General features: G+C 35.6%; 1 protein-coding gene across 11 annotated transcripts in view; it reads right to left on the bottom strand.

Moving 5' to 3' along the window:
• The window catches only part of LOC123528992 (tubulin monoglycylase TTLL3-like), a 72830-nt gene that overhangs the window by 8304 nt on the left and 46526 nt on the right, over positions 1-18000 (bottom strand). For 6 of the 11 annotated variants that reach the window (XR_008366718.1, XM_045309128.2, XM_053521460.1 and 3 more), the window contains 9 exons: positions 17789-17940; positions 16986-17081; positions 16655-16760; positions 15241-15393; positions 14386-14491; positions 13764-13911; positions 11706-12602; positions 10672-10692; positions 1216-1233 (listed from right to left, as the gene is read on the bottom strand). Coding sequence is in view for 10 of the 11 variants with exons in the window: in XM_045309128.2 (XP_045165063.2) it covers positions 1216-1233; positions 10672-10692; positions 11706-12602; positions 13764-13911; positions 14386-14491; positions 15241-15393; positions 16655-16760; positions 16986-17081; positions 17789-17940 (1697 nt within the window). In the remaining variant the exon portion in view is untranslated. Of the gene's footprint in view, positions 1-1215; positions 1234-3085; positions 3122-8776; positions 8926-10671; positions 10693-11705; positions 12603-13763; positions 13912-14385; positions 14492-15240; positions 15394-16654; positions 16761-16985; positions 17082-17788; positions 17941-18000 lie in introns of all 11 variants that reach the window. The other 5 variants (XM_045309134.2, XM_045309133.2, XM_045309135.2 and 2 more) reach the window with 5 other exon arrangements.

Here is an 18000-nt window from a genome sequence, read left to right as displayed (position 1 = left end):
TAATAAAATATCAAAACTTTATAGTTATATCAATTTCATGACACAAGCTATTTCTGCTTAATTCGCCTCACTACATAAATAGTGAAGAACTTCACTTGCATTTTTTGCAGTCTTGTAAAGGATTCAAATCCAAAGAAAAATAGTATAATAGAAAAGCTAAAATTAAGTGAAACTCTGTTTTAACAAAAAGCACAATAACTGTCTGTAAGACAAAATAAAACAGCTGAAATTTGGCACACAGATTTACATGGGTACAAAAAGCAAAGGTTAAACAATGAAGCTCTTTCAGGGAACATAAGCCTGTAACAGTAAGGCAACACAAAGCATGTAGAGGAACAGAAACAAAAATAACAGTCAAAAGCAAGTATCAATTTTAGATAGGTATAGCCATAAAATAAATGAGCCATGCCATGAGAAAACCAACATAGTGGCTTTGTGACCAGCATGGATCCAGACCAGCCTGCGCATCCACGTAGTCTGGTCAGGATCCATGCTGTTCGTTTTCAAACCCTATTGCAATTAGAGAAACTGTAAGGGAACAGCATGGATCCTGACCAGACTGTGCGGATGCGCAGGCTGGTCTGGATCCATGCTGGTCGCAAAGCCACTATGTTGGTTTTCTCATGGCATGGCTCAATTAAGGTTGCACATCCATCATCTTACAATTATTTAGATAACAATAAAACCTTTTTAATTAATGTCTGTAGTAGCTTCCAGGTCATAAATTGTACAATTTTAATTCTTAATCAGTTCCAAAAATCGTAACATTTCTGTTGATTTAACAAAATGAAATTTTAATTTTGAAAATCTGGGTACTAGGCATGACTTTTGTTTAATTTTCTATATTATAATCAAATAAAGAGAACAGAAACTTGAAACATGAAAGATTTTGTATAAAAAATGAACAGAAAAAAGCTCTAATGAGCTTAAGATTTTAGCACAAAAACTTCTAAAAAACAAAAGCCTTCCGAACAAAAAAATATCTATGAAGAACATCTATAAAGGAAGGATTGAATAAAACATCTACATCTAAACAAAATCTCTCTGAACCTACAAAATATAGGATCTACTGATAAGCATGGTGAAACTTTAGGCTCAGTGTGGCCATTTTAAGCCTCTGACGTAGTTCTTTCATGTATGTCTGATTGTTCATGCTTTTAGTTAAGGAGTAGTTCTGTATTAACGAAAGGGGTGCCGGCAGCTTTGTCTTATTACCTTGAGGATATGACTTGCCTGAAACGTAAAACATGGTTTAGGTAGTATTATATATATAAATATATATATATAGATGTATAAAATAAGTCATGCAAAATATCTACCTAACAGCTGTAACCTAGAGATCTTAATAAAGTAGATTTACTTCTTGGGGTGTTTCATATATTCAAGACTGTAACTTTTAACTTTCCTTCATAAATCTAAGATTTCACCTGCTGATAGAATGAAATATTCCTGTATTATTTCATCTGCTGATAGAATGAAATACTTCTGTATTTGACACACTATGTCAACTTTTGTCATATGGCTACGAAATCTGGGGGTTTAGCACAAAGTCAGATTTCAACATTACTGATTTACTTGATACCGAAGACAGCACACATTTGAAATTTTATCAAAAAGTGTAAGATATGGCATAATTATAAGTTCTTGTTAGATTTATTAACAGAATACTGATACATGCTTTTGAGATTAAAATAAGAACACAAACTGAGGAACTTGAAAGTGAAAAGAGAAATTAGATAGTAAACATTTTGCACATGTATGCAGACATATAACATACTTTATGAAGAAAACAATACAAACAAAAAGTATACATATACAAACATGGTTTCAACTGCAGCTAGAATTAACAATTTTATCTGCGGGTCAAAAATAGATTTTACAGCGAAACGACAGAATTCCAAAAAATGTTTGAAGAATATCATTACAGCATTTTGCAGTAGCTTGTCAAACTCGAATCCACAGATAACTGATGCATCAAACCTGCAGCATTAAACGCCATGAGAAATCCAACATAGTGCATTTGCCAACAGCATGGATCCAGACCAGCCTGCGCATTCGAGCAGTCTGGTCAGGATCGAAACTGTTTGCTAACGGCTTCTCTAATTGCAACAGGCTTTGAAAGCGAACAGCATGGATCCTGACCAGACAGCGCAAATGCAATATGTTGGTTTTCTCATGGTGCGGCTCATTTATCATTACTGTTTGTTTTAAGATGAAATTTTCTACATGTGACAACACTTTCTGAAAAAAAAAAAAACTATCTAAAATGGACTCAAAAGAATCAGCCAAAATATTTCTATGCAAGTAAAACAGGCTATCTCACATATCTAGTAACTTGTCTGAATGAAATATATTATTATTCTTCAATGTATAAAAGTTACAATACATGTATCTTAACTAACATGCAAGACACACTAATACACATAAAATATAAAAAACCTTTAATAACCCCCTTCTTGAGCTTCATTAAAAACTGGGGTTGCAAAGGATTTTTTTATGGTTAAACATGAAAGTTATAGTAAAGCATTTCTACAATTGTGATATATTCTGTGAATAAAGATTAAGTTAAGTTAAGCAACTACGTTATGGTTTAACACAAGTAAATATTACAGTAATTGTTGGGGCTGTAACTATGTTAATTTTAGCCATAATTTCATTTTTGCAACAAAAATGTTACAGCTAATGTTTCTGCAACAAGAAGTAGTTCCTTTAACAGATCTACTTTCTTTTTTTGTGAAATTCCTAGTTACAGCCCTTTATTCCATGCAAAATGATAGGAAAAATAAATACACTGTTTAAACTTTGACGACCTGAAGCTTCAGTCTTAGGAAGAAATCTGTAATGACTGCTGCAACCAGGCATGTTTCTTCCCTTATGACAAAATTACCTTTTAAACAAGCTTTAGTATATTTGAAAAAGAATTAATACCAATCAAAATCATTCTCCAATGTTTAATGGAAACTGAAGTACATAATAAAAGGAAACTCTACTACGGTTTCAAGTCAATGTAACAATTCCTATCAGTTTGCTTCTAAGGTGTACAGCAGAAGGTTAATTTGGGATCATTGATTATAAAGCCAAGTACCTATATAAAAGAGCTTGTGAGCCAACCCGGGCGGACCTGAAATGTTAAATACAACAGCTACTGTATTTACACAGGGTATTTAATTCAGCAACTGTGTCTAAATCTCCTATTTATGTCAGTTTCTATTAATATAATGCTACTACTATCTTTTTTTGGGGGCCTCTGTTAACTATAAAGCACCTTTAGTTTTGTATAATACAGTGCTATTTTAAAAATAAAATATGACCATAACAATGCTTCAGGTGATTTGTTTAAATAAAATTATCTGAAAACCTTACTTATATAAACAGTTAATTGTCAAAATATACGAATATCTTAATACTCGGCAGTAGGATTTTAAAACAGAAATGAGGCTAACACTACTTACTACCCACTAATTATGTTGGTATCACAATACAGAAAGCAGCATGTCTATATACATGTATAAGCAATTACATTTGTACAGACTGATTCCAAGGTTTTAATACATCCTTATGCATGATACAAGGTTAATTAAATAAAAGAATAAACATATACTTATATTCTATGGGAGCTGCGCCATGAGAAAACCAACATAGTGGGTTTGCCACCAGCATGGATCCAGACCAGCCTGCGCATCCGCGCAGTCTGGTCAGGATCCATGCTGTTCGCTAACAATTTCTCCAATTCCAATAGGCTTTAAAAGCGAACAGCATGGATCCTGACCAGACTGCGGGGATGCGCAGGCTGGTCTGGATCCATGCTGGTCGCAAACCCACTATGTTGGTTTTCTCATGGCACGGCTCATGGATGTGATAAGAACTTGGGAGCAGTCTGAAACATTCACCTCACAACAATGTACACAGTACATTTCATGTTTTATGGTTATTGTCCTACACATTTTGTTAAACAAGAGCTGTTTGTTAAACACATATGCGCCCATGATGGGTTGTCCCATTTTCAGTTCCATATTCACTATGACAATGACCTACTAACCAACACAACATTAGGGTTCATGTAGTCCATTAAGCCCAATAATGCTATCAAGTTTGCAGATATTAGGTCAAGTGGTTCCGGTTCAGATCCATGTGACCTTGACCTTTCACTCACTGACCCCAAAAACAATATGGGTCATCTAATTCATAAGCTTATAATCATGCTATAATGTTTGAATGTTCTTGGTCAAGTGATTCTCAAGGTATTGTCAGAGCGGCAACTGTTTTTGAGGTTCAGACCCCTGTGATCTTAACCTTTTAACAATTGAACCCAAAAACAAAAGAGGTCATCCACTTCATAGGCCCAATCATGCTATCAAGTCTAAAGGTTCTGGATTAAGTGGTTCTCAAGTTACTGGGTGGAAACCGTTTTCAAGGTTCAGGCCCCTGTGATCTTGACCCTTGACTTATTGACCCCTAAAACTACAGCGGTCATCTACTTCATAAGCCTATTCATGCTACCAAGTTTGAAGGTTCTGGTACAAGTGGTTCTCAAGCTATTGCGCGGAAACCATTCACTCTATCAACAGACAGACGCGCCCGATGGGTGCAAAGCCATATACCCCCCTCTTCATCGAAGGGAGGCATAAAAATAAAGTTAGAAAAATCTAATCTAATAAAATCTAGAAATTCCCAAAACCTTTTCAAAACTAACTAACTGATATTATCAGAAACCAGTCTGAGTGTAAGTCAAAACCAGATCCATAAAAAGGGCCCACAATCATGTGTGACACAATATCTTATCCCCTCTCACCAGCATTATCACTCATAACACAGGAAAATAGCCCGAGTTATGTCAAACAACTATAACATAACAGTCCATAGTACAACAAGATGATAAAAGCATAAATAAATATATTGAAAAATTCATTCTTCTCATAACCCAAAAAGAAAAGATTTTCATCGAGAGATAAAAACTAGATGTTCTTCGATACCAGTCTACAAAGTGTATGTATGAATATTATGTTAATAATTTGTTTAATGCTATAACATTATAAAAAAAAAAGCCTGGTATCTTAAAACAACAAAAACAGGCTCAACATGTTTCAGTGTGAAAGTTTCTATGATTTTCAAAGTAAAAATCATATAGGTCTTATTTTAAACACATTTTGATTAAGAACTGTTGGGCAGGGAAATTCAATATAATAAGATAAAATGTAGCCTTTGAAGGTAAAAGTTCAAGACATGTTTTCTATTTCTCAAGACTGAGCAAAGGATATTCAGAAAAAATAAAATTAGGATAAACGCACAAAAGACGCAATTAACAGATCAGTCTCTCTACTGAAAACTGTCTTCTCCAAAGATGTAATGCTTTAATATCCAATAATGCATCTAATAATGAAAGTTTACATGAAGTATCTATCCTGTTTACTAGGCCGCGGCTAGGATGATCATAAAACATCCATTTAAGTAACAGATTTAGATGTGAAACAAGAGCTCGTAGAACATGAAATGCCCCTCTTGATGCATTCAGTAACTGCACAAGGAACAGAATGTCAAGTTGGAAGATCCTAGGCCAAAGCATTCTTGAGATATTATCTGGAATCTATTTTATTTTTCAAGTTATCATCTGGAAACTGTTCCGGGTCACTATGAACTTAACCTTTGAGCTACTGACCTCAAAATCAATAGGAGGTCATCTACTGGTCATGATCAACCTCCCTATTAAGTTTCGTGAATCTAGGCCCAAGCGTTCTCAAGTTAGCGTCCGGAAATGGTTGAACTGTTCTGGGTCACTTTGACCTTGACCTTTGACCTACTGATCTCAAAATCCATAGCGGTCATCTGCTGGTCATGACTAGCCTCCCTATCAACTTTCATGATCCTAGGCCCAAGTATTTTTGAGTTCTCATCCCGAAACCGACTGGTCTATGGACCGACTGACAGACCGTCAAACATACCAACTGACATCAGCGAAACAATATACCCCTCCTTTTTGAACGGGGGGCATAATGATGAACAAGAGCACCGCCTTGCGGGTGCTGACGCTCATCTGATTTTTTTTGTGTAATAGAAATATTGTCCTACCCATGATTTTCTAAGTCTAAAAAGGGCCATCATTCTTGCAAAAAGCAGGATAGAGTTATGTTTCTTGATGTACAGTGTCCACTTATGATGGTGAAAAACTGTTGCAAGTTTTAAAGCAATAGCTTTGATAGTTTATGAGAAAAGTTGACTTAAACATAATACTTAACCAAGAAATGATTTTCTAAGTCCAAAAGGGGCAATAATTATTGCAAAAATCAGGATGGAGTTACGCTGCTTGCTGTCAGGTCAGCTTATGATGGTGAACAAGTGTTGCAAGTTTCAAAGCAATAGCTTTGATAGTTTATGAAAAAAAGTTGACCTAAACATAAAACTTAACCAAGAAATCTGATATTTTCTAAGTCCAAAAGGGGCCATAAATCTTGCAAAAAGCAGGATGGAGTTATGTTTCTTGCTGTACAGGGTCAACTTATGATGGTGAACAAGTGTTGCAAGTTTTAAAGCAATACCTTTGATAGTTTAGGATAAAAGCTGACCTAAACATAAAACTTAACCAAGAAAACTGATTTTCTAAGTCCAAAAGGGGCAATAAATCTTGCAAAAAGCAAGATGGAGTTATGTTTCTTGCTGTACAGGGTCAGCTTATGATGGTGAACAAGTATTCCAAGTTTCAAAGCAATAGCTTTGACAGTTTGGGAGAAAAGTTGACCTAAACATAAAACTTAACCAAGAAATCTGATATTTTCTAAGTACAAAAGGGGCCATAAATCTTGCAAAAAGCAAGATGGAGTTATGTTTCTTGCTATACAGGGTCAGCTTATGATGGTGAACAAGTATTCCAAGTTTCAAAGCAATAGCTTTGATAGTTTAGGAGAAAAGCTGACCTAAACATAAAACTTAACCAGGCAACGCCGACGCAGACGCCGACGCCGACGCCGACGCCGACAACCGCTCAAGTGATGACAATAACTCATCATTTTTTTTCAAAAAATCAGATGAGCTAAAAAAGAAGATAGCTACAATCTGACAATAAGTTATGAGTATGAACCCATTGGCAAGCTCTTACTATTTGTCTACAGAATGTGTATGGTAATACTGGAAACAGTGTCTATAGTAACAACATAAACGTGTGTTTTGAAGCCAGCACCTGCAAATTCATATGCCATATATACGAAGCATTGATGCCAAACACAATCTGTGCAGCAGTCTTTAATGTAAATGTACAAAAACTGGTCATAATCTAAATTTATATAAAGTGAAAAATGAAGCTGTAAACTGAATCAATGTGTCACAGTTATGGGTTTTTTTTTTCAGCTACAGTTGCAACTGTTGGCAGTGTGTTAAAATCTCCAGCAAACACAGGACAAAACCAGTTCCCTGGCGATGATCCATATACTTCAAAGAAGTACTGAACTACATAAAATTTGCTAAGTTTGGATTTTCATAAAAAGGGAGCCATATTTGCAATTTGGAAAATAAACATAAAAATAATCAAAGTGAACAAAAGGCATTAAAGAAAGTGCGAAATCGATCTCTTCTACCAAAATAGAATATCTTAACATTGTTTCACCATAGACCTGCATGCACAGTATGTATTCTTATTATGTCTATATTCTTCCCAACACCAATAAAAGTATGTGAGCCGCACCATGAGAAAACCAACATAGTGCGTTTGCGACCAGCATTGATCCAGACCAGCCTGCACATCCGCGCAGTCTGGTCAGGATCCATGCTGTTCACTAATGGTTTCTCCGATTGCAATAGGCTTTGAAAGTGAACAGCATGGATCCTGACCAGACTGCGTGGATGTGCAGGCTGGTCTGGATCCATGCTAGTCGCAAACGCACTATGTTGGTTTTCTCATGGTGCGGCTCATGTTACAGTTTAACAAAGCATGCACCTTAACAATGCCATTACATGTTTACAAAACCAGCAACAAAGCAGGCGCCCTAACAAAGCTGTTAGCTGTTCACACATACAACATATTTTACACAAAGCATGTCAATTTTACACATTTAAAGTACTATTATGCCTGTGTTAATTTGGATTAAAGTATTAACATTAACCTTAGGAACGACAAAATATGTGTTCGTTGTTTGACAAAAGCTCTATTTTGAAAGTGCAGGTTACCTTTTAGGACGGTTTCATTATTTTCTGGGAATCAATATGAAAGGAAATCTAAATCTATATATAGTACATGAAGTTATTTCTGGTAAGGATGTACATATTTTTGATAATCCGACGATCCAAAAAAATCACCACTAAATATTCAACAATGAATTATTATGTATGTAGGCCTAAAATGATTTTTTTTTTGCCTTCTAAAAATGTATGTACAAGACCTGGTACTAAAGCAAATCAATCCAGTGTTCAACAGTCAATATAAATATCTACGCACAGAAAGTCTGCCTCTTTCCCTCAGCGGCTCTCCTGTTAGCTATTTCTTGCCATATATAGGGAATGGTTATTTACTATATAATCATTAGGTATTCAATACTCTTAAAATGTACTTTCGTAAGATGTTGATACAGGAACTAAAGAGCATACTAAGTTAGTAGGATAAACAGTTATCACATACTTTCAGTATAATTTTGTAAAGATCTAGCTGTTATCTTCTTTTCCAAATCATGCAAAACTAAAGGTGAGGATGGGTGGGGTAGTTTTAGACATGCTTTGTATAAATTGTTCAGTACCTTTCTACCTAAATTTGTTATATAAAAGCCCATCATTGCCCCTCGTTTATAATATGGACCTTTATAACAGGTAGTTTTTGAACCATCATGTACGGAGAAGGGGCCGCAGTAGTTCCTTTTGAGAAATGCAGTTTTACAGGCTCAGTTGGCCCTGATGGGTAAACAGGTAAGCTTCGACCTAGCCGGTACCTCTTGCGTCGCCGTCGGCCTTTAAAATATAAATAGTTACTATGGAAACAACGTTGATTTGATAACTGACATAAAAGCTAATTATTAACAACATGTGACACTATTTTTATATGCAACAAATCCTATTTTTTGACATAAAAAACTGAAAAACTAATAATACATAAAATCAATATGAAATTAGTGCCTTAATGTCTTAGTTGCTCTCTACGCATTTTTTTCTCTGTACATTTATGCAACAGATGGCTTTAAATCAAAACATATAATTTAGAATCAATGTAAGAAAAATGTACTCAAGTTTGAATATTTCTGTTTATCTATAGTTACCTCCCCTATATGTGTGAACAGACAGTGGCAGCAGTAGAGCAACACACACTGCTAATCAAATGGCCAAACCACAGCAAACAAACACACAATATAGGATGACATCAATGAAAATGCCAATTAAAGAAGTGATGATTAAAATGAAAATGTTATTCTCTTTTCTCTAGTATGCTACTAGGATGGGATTTTTAACTATAACTTTGGCAATGACAAATTGAAAATAAAATACACTCGGTACTTCGAGCTATTTTAAAATCTTATGAATTTTTGCAACAATGATATGTTGTTTAATATACACATCACTGCAGCACTGCCCTTGGCTGTCTAAAACCTGTTTTACACATGTGTTCGTCAATCATGCAATTGAACTTTTCAAGTTCTAAATTCAAACAGTAAAATCCATCGGTCCTAATTTCTTCATCCTACTATTTAAAACAAGTGTTTGAAATGCTATTTAAAGATAGTGTGGCAAGAATTTTCAAAAATGTTACATGCGAAGCATTGATTCTGCATTCAACAACACCATTGTTAAGAGAGAGCAGTAGCTGAGCTGTCACACTAAAAATCCTCTTTCACATTGAGTACTGGACAGTAACACAAGCCTTGCACATATAGCATTGTAATATCCCATAAAATGAAATGCCAAACCAAATTCAGTGCCTACCCGTGAAATGCCCCCATGATGTTGTGCGGTCACTCTGCTCCCAGCTGATAAACTACCCTGTACCTGATAATGATCTCATGCAATGTGTGACAAAATGAGTTCCGATTGAAATATGACTTGTTAACAAATAAATACAAAACTTAACAACTGAGGTAAATCGTCACAATCTTCACACAAGCTTTAACATTTGAGCCGTGCCAAGAGAAAACCAACATAGTGGCTTTGCAACCAGCATGGATCCAGACCAGCCTGCGCATCCGAGCAGTCTGGTCAGGATCCATGCTGTTCGCTTTCAAAGCCTATTGCAATTAAAGAAACAGTTACGTTAGCGAACAGCATGTTGGTTTTCTCATGGTGCGGTTCATTTAACAAAAACTTTTAAAAAGGCAAAACATTAACTAGCAATCCAAGAGATTTCTATAAAGCACCTGTGAAACTGATCAATTATCGTAAAATTTCAAAAACCCAACAGAAGTTGATAAATCCTTTACACTCTAAATATCACTTTGATTTAAAAATCCAAATTCTCCTTAGCAAAGAACAAAATTTTGTTTTGATCTTTGCATTAGTTGTTGCTGCCATTACGTATTGATGATTGTAAAATATCAGTAAATGCCTGAAAATATTCCATAATCCATGTCTGTCTTATGTGCAAATGATAATATTGCCATACATTGTATACATAAAGGTCTGATAACATGGTGGTAATATAAACTACTCTATATATAGGAAATAATCATGCTGTCAAACAGTGCAAATGTTTCTATTTATAATATTTACCGTCAAATGCCAGAAACATATCTGTCATAAACACAACCGGTTATTTATAAATCTTAAATGTCCAATCCTGGCAGAAAATATAAAACTATAAAACTATAAATATATAAACTCTGGTGTATAAATAAAATCTGGTAAAACGAAATATGATAAAAAATAAATTTGCTATTTACACTATCTATCATATAAAAATATAAATCAAGGTAAAAATAAAAATATATATCAACCAGCAAAATAATAAATATGTACAATTAAATGCACAATCTACAACTATATCAGTACAAATTTCAGTTTCGACAAACAGAAGAGGAGAAAAAGCCTGGAGAAAAAAGGTCTTCTGTCTAACAAAACTTTTATCTATAGATGTATAACTTTTTTTTATCAACCACAGCACATATTGTTATAGATCAGCAATTTCCCTATCAAAATTGTGTTGTAAAGCCAGCAAAAAATATGACAAATTATAATTTTCTTTAATTTAAGGAATTTAAAAATGCTTCAGTATCAATACACACATTTTAAAAATAAATATTTGAGATTGCCTAACAGCCCTGTTTATTTCCAATTACCCATCTTGCATATAAAATATATTCATTCACTCTAACCTCAACAGCACCATCCCGACCTTGTTAACATTCTGACCTAATCAACATTACAAGTCCAGTTTCTCTCAGTTTCCATCAAGTGGTTCTAATAATTCTCGATAGGAAACGTGGCAGAACCTGGACCAGGACGATACAGGTCTTCTGTTGATCGGGTCAGATTGAAATATCTAAATTTTGGGCTTTTCTCCTCATCTGGGTTGAAAGTGACATTTATACTGGCATAAGGGACTTTTGGAAATTTAATCGTAACTTCAGGCCTTCTAGCTCTACTACTGCTCCGTGGTTGACCATTCTGCTGTCTCGGAACGCCCAACTGTCGCCTTTTTGGTCTGCGGGGCTGTGTAGGAAAAGCATCTATATTGTAATATTCACTAAGAAGTTCTTGTGTTTGTGTGCTGCTGTTAACAAGAGAGAGTGGATTATTAACATTACCTTTGGCTTGAGCTTTAAGTGTCTTCAGATCAGTTGTTTCCACATTGTTTACACTTAAAGCAGGACGATCTCTGTTATCTGAGGGAGGAATAGTATAGTTTGTTGATACAGAAGTTCTTGACACAATTTTCTTTGATGGTAAATTGGAAAAATAGCTTGTTGTGGGAACAGCACCAGATCCAAACATTGACGTTTTTGGGGCGAGCACCGGGGAAGGTGGGGAAGAAATATTTGCTCCTCGCTCTGAACTTTTTTCATCTAACACTGTATCAGGATCTGCACGAGCAAGCACAGAGTGGCGTCCCTGTTCCGAGTTACGTCCCTGCTGCGAGTGGCGACCATGCTCTGAGTGACGACTATGCTCCGACTGGCGACTATGCTCTAAATGATGATGACTATGTACACTAGCACTATCACTTGCTGATTTATCAGCAGATACACTTGTGTTACTATTACTTTGATTTGCACTTAAATTGTTCACAATCTTCGGAGACTTCTGCACGTGCGATTTCTTTTTCACGTGTGTATGTGACTCATTATTATCTCTGCTAACAGATTTTTTCACAGGAGCTGAATTGCTTGGTTTAGAATTACTATGCTCCTCCTGATTACTTTCACTGTGAGGTCGCCGCAAATTTCCTGCCGTCTTACTGACAGGATCAACACTGTTGCCAGTGAGTTTGTCACTAAATATCACCTGCTTTTCTTTTCTGGGAGAAAACGCAGCATCAGAATCAATGTTTTTCTTTACATTCATCCAACTTGGCTTTTTTATTGTCCCGCCCTCAGCACAAAGATTTATTCCAATGTAAGGTGGTACAGTCACTAAAGGCTGCTTGTAAGCCAACTCAAATCGTCCTATATCACAGTTTCTATCCCATTTTCTGTCCAGCACCACTGAAATATGAAAGCGAAAACGTAACTCTGCTGTGTTATCAAATGCAAGTGTTTATTTCAAAGGCAATTTCAAACCACTGTAAGCCAAGTCTATATAAGATCAAAGTTCATAACCTCTAAACCACAGATACGGTACTACAAAGAATAATGTTTTCTGTAATTTAACTCTGTTAAAAAAGGTTTGCTTTATAAATTTGAACCTGACTATAAAATGATAACGTCAAATAAATGCATAGAATAAAACAAGGAAAGGCAAGAATAATTCCAAAGGCAGAATTTAGTGTTTATTAATAGACATAATTATATGAAATATTTCTAAATAGTCTCTTAGGAAAGTGATTTACAATCTGTAAAAATCATAGTTAACAAACAAGGGCTGGAAGAAGCACAATATAGTTAATTCTATGTGATACAATCCCCTTGATATCCTCTTCTTTAACTTAAAACATTTTTTAGATACAGCAGACACTTGGTATCTCAAATTTAAAGCTCCTGTTTTTCTTTGAGATAACCAAGACAATAATTGGTGCAGACTTTTTTGCTAAATGTGTTGCCATAGTTTTGTATACATGTAAACTTGACATACATTTCATATGCATTTTGAGATTACTGAGAAATTTGAAACATACTTCTCAGTTTTTGTTTGATATTTCTAAAGGCATGACCATACCTTTGTGTCTGTAATGAGTTTTTTAACTTTAGTTTTTTAGTTTAAACATATTTATTCCCAAAATAGAGTGCATATATTGGTACATATGTCATACTGTGATGAAAGCAAAACAGAAAAGGATAAGAATGAAAGACAAGTCTTATAGAATTCTTCTCCTTTAAAGTTTTTAACTTAAGCAGTTCAAAATGTTAATACATAGGTATTTGACTGACCAGGCTTCAAATTCAGTTTGAAAAACCAATGTCACAGCGTGTCGTATTTGACTTAAAAAGACTGAAAAAACATACCTAAAGAATGCATTTTGATAGACAGTCGGAATTTTATGACTTATAAGCAAGTTTGAGACACCAAGTTTTACTGCATTTATATTTACAGTCCCACAGTGTTGATTAAATTTTCCTGTACAGAAGCATACATATATAATTATATATTAAACCAGATTTATATATACCCTGCCTATAATAAAATGGCAATAAGATGCTAAATCAAACCTTTGAGTGTATCCTCTAGGACATTATTACAGAGACGGGAAGTGATGTCTGTACTACTTTCCATGCTTGGGCTCGAGTTGATCTCTATCAACCATGGTCTATAATCCTCTGTCAGCATAAAGTCAGCACCATATAACTCAAATGAAGACTGAAAAAATAGTCCTCAGTGTAAATTTGGCACACTTCTATACACATGATATGATAAAAGGTTGTCTAAAGCACATTTAGTTAAAAAAAAAAAAAAAGAGAGATCTGACAAAATCAGTAGGATCAATTCCCTATTATATACCTAAACATAATAAAAATTACTCAAGTTTTTTTTAATCAGTTAATCATATAATATATTGATGTTAAAATTTTTATTGCAACAACATGGGGTAAGATGACAGCAAAAGTGATCTCACTCATCCCCGGCGGGCCAATAATCTGTTATAATGCCTGCTTCCACTTATAATGCCCCTTTAATATTTCGCATGGATTACAGGATTCTGTGCTATGCAGTTTTGTTACTATTTATAGTAATGTATGTAAATGTATTTCCTAAAAGCATTTATGTTACTGTTCTTAGTGATGTATCATGCTACATCTTTGGAGAATTATCAATGTAAATGAAATGACAAACCTTTCTGTACTCTACAAGATCTTGTGTAGAGAGTAGAGAACAGATGATTGCTTTTTTCATTCCAGGATAGATCAGCTCATCCCAATGATTTGGCATCTTCTGACCTCTGCAGATAAATATAAGCCTCGCCATGAGAAAACCAACATAGTGCATTTGCGACCAGCATGGATCCAGACCAGCCTGCGCATCTGCGCAGTCTGGTCAGAATCCATGCTATTCGCTTACAAACCCTACTGCAATTAGAGAAACCGGATGCGCAGGCTGGTCTGGATCCATGCTGGTCGCTAATGCACTATGTTGGTTTTCTCATGGTGCGGCTCATTAATATAACAACTAGCCTAATGCCAGCCTCTACTGTTTAAGTTGTTCAACACTAACACATGACAGAATTGTACTCTGTTGCGATGAATATCAAAGAAAGGCGTATGTTATACTTGCCATAAAATACGAAGATTATTTACAACAAAATCTGTGAAAAGATCCTTTGGAAGCATAGAACGCAACCAAGTAACATGATAGCAGACTCAGCTTGATTCTGCTTACGAGAGGTAATGAAATGTGCAACACCTCTCACACACCCTAGCACTGGCTTGCTTGGAATTTTATCATAGAACATGTACTCAATGATCCAAAAGACCAGAAAATATAACAACACCGAGTCCAAGTATGTAAAGATTCTTTACAGCCGCCACACGGCACAAGACTGCCACTGTGACAGTTAATAAAATCTGTGAAAAGATCCTTCGGAAGCATAGAACGCAACCAAGCAAAATAATAGCATCAGCATTTTTAATCAACTTTTTGCTTGATAACTGGACTTAAATAAGTACTGAATAATTTTCAAGTACTACTTACTTGATATAATCTTTGAACTGTTCATGTGTCCACATATTCTCTTCTGGCAGTTCTTTAGATCGTGGACCATTTTTATAATGTTTCTGTATAGCATTGTTTGACAGGTGAATTGCTTCATCATAATCCTCCAGTGTAAATTGCTGGGAACAAAACCTGAAATCACAACATCTCTCAATATCAAAATTGGCTTTTACATTACATTTTGCCTTTAACCCTTACCCTGCTGTATTCGTATCATGAACTTGTCCATCTTTCAATTTGGACAGAACCATTAGCTGTTAAAAGGGGTGCATACCAAAATGAGACAGACTGAATGGCAAACAGTGCAGGTCATGATTAGACTGCACAGATGTGCAGGCTGATCATGATCTGCACTGGTCGCAGAGGCAGAAACAATCTGTCCAGCATGTTAGGGGTTAACTTATATTTTCTGATTTCTATCCAGTGCTGAATATTACCTCTGATTAGAGGCTGGAGATTTGTGGTATCATGGAAGAAAAACATGTATTCCTGGAATTGAGCTTATTACCCTAGGGTCAAAGGTCAAATAACTAAGTTTTGAGACCAGTCTCAGTATTGCAGCATGTGCTTGGTTGTTTCTGGGCACAAATTTGAAATTGACCAATGAGAATTTATCTATTTATTTTGTTGGGTTTAATGTCACACCGACACAATTATAGGTCATATGGCAACTTTCCAGCTTTGATGATGGAGGAAGGTGCCCAACCATGCATTATTTCATTACAAGCGGGCATCTGGATAGAACCACTGAGCTTCCGTAAGCAAGCTGGATGGCATCCTCACATGAAGAATTCAGCATCCCAAGCGAGGCTCGAACCCACATTAATGAGGGGCAAGTGACTTGATGTCATCAACCTTAACCACTCAACCATGGAGTGCCCCTCACCAATGAGAGTGCTGCTATCTGAGCCAGGTCTCCAAACTTAATTTTATGACCTTGGACCCTGTACTTTGGTTGGGCAGTCTGGCTCACAAGATAAAAGTTTGAACAGAATAAAAGATAAACTCATATGAGCCACGCCACAAGAAAACCAACATAGTGGCTTTGCGACCAGCATGGATCCAGACCAGCCTGCGCATCTGCGCAGTCTGGTCAGGATCCATGCTGTTCGCTAACGATTTCTCTAATTGCAATAGGCTTTAAAAGCGAACAGCATGGATCCTGACCAGACTGCGCGGATGCGCAGGCTGGTCTGGATCCATGCTGGTCGCAAAGCCACTTTGTTGGTTTTCTCATGGCACGGCTCATATAGTATTACAGGGTCTTACTATGATTTTGAGGAATTGTTGACAAAGTGATAAAATAACAAGACAAAAGAAACAGTACTTCCTATATTACTTAAAAACTAGTATAGGCATGTAGTAGAAATGTAAATAATACAACAATACAGACCTGAGGTAACTATCCATGTAGAAGTAGATTGTGAGAGGATTCCAATCTGTGACCAGAAACCACTGCCGGATATCAAACTTACAGTTGTGTATCAGTAAAGGACGCTCTAAAACACATTAAACACTGACCATAGAGATATATGTGGCATTGAGTCAATTTTCACAGCTCATTTAACATAGTTCACTTTATACTATTGCATAATACTGATTTGGAAATTTAAATTAAAAGCATTCTTTCATATTCAGAATCAACATAATAGTTTAAAATTTAAATAAATCTCCAAATTACTTTAAATTTGTAAGAAAAGTCAAGTGTAACACATAGTGTATACCCATATATTTTTGGACGACATATTTATTGTCCTTTCTGACCACCTGACTAGAGACCAGTTTCAGCATGTCTTCAAGACGATCATAGCATGTTATACCTGTAATAAAAGAAACAAGTTCTTTTTTAACATTTTCATAGAAAATGTTTCTAGAGAAACATTACTTATATTTCTTTATTTGAATGGGTTTTAATGGTAGTGTCTATCAACACCTTTAGCTTAAGTAGATATAACAGTTGTGAAACTTAAATTCAAGTAACCACCATTCACCCATCCAATCATTATTTATTCCATGCCTCTGGGCATAGTATTTATCATCTTAGTTTTTACCCTCCATGGCACTGTTCTCCATGATTACCCACATGCTTTGATGGGCTATCAAAACTTACTAAGGCTATTCCTCTATACTTGTAAATCATTCAGCTGGTTTGTAAAAAGTTGGTAGTTTTAGAAGCTCTCCTAGGCCTGTAATAACGGTGGCCTTTCACCACAATTTAGGAACTTGTTGAATGTATAACTTTAGTTGCCCCTGACCTTTCACCACAATCTGGGAACTTGTTGTATGTACAACTGTAGTTGCCTCTGACCTTTCACCACAATCTGGGAGCTTGTTATATGTACAACCTTAGTTGTCTCTGACCTTTCACAACAATCTGTGAACTTGCTGAATGTACAACCTTAGTTGCCTCTGACCTTTCACCATAATCTAGGAACTAAATTGTTGAATGTACAACTTTGTTTGCTTCTGTTACCTAACAAAGACAACTAAGCAAATAAAGAAGCCATATCTTAAATTACTATATTACCTCTTCCCCTTGATTTAGCACCTGGCTTGACAATCCACACATTCTTCACCCCATCAAGGTCAAACTGGGGCCAAAGTGCTTTGATTCTGTTCAACATATTTTCAATCTGCCCTAAAATACTTGCTGGAACATTAGGTATTATACCTCCATCACTGAAAAAACATCATCGGTAAGTTACATTTTGTGTTCATTCATTATGTGTACTTAACTTT

Source organism: Mercenaria mercenaria, chromosome 13, assembly GCF_021730395.1.
Source record: "Mercenaria mercenaria strain notata chromosome 13, MADL_Memer_1, whole genome shotgun sequence".
Classification (NCBI taxonomy): Eukaryota; Metazoa; Mollusca; class Bivalvia; order Venerida; family Veneridae; genus Mercenaria; species Mercenaria mercenaria.
Note: the sequence above shows the minus strand (reverse complement) of the source record. Positions and strands in the feature narration are given on the sequence as shown.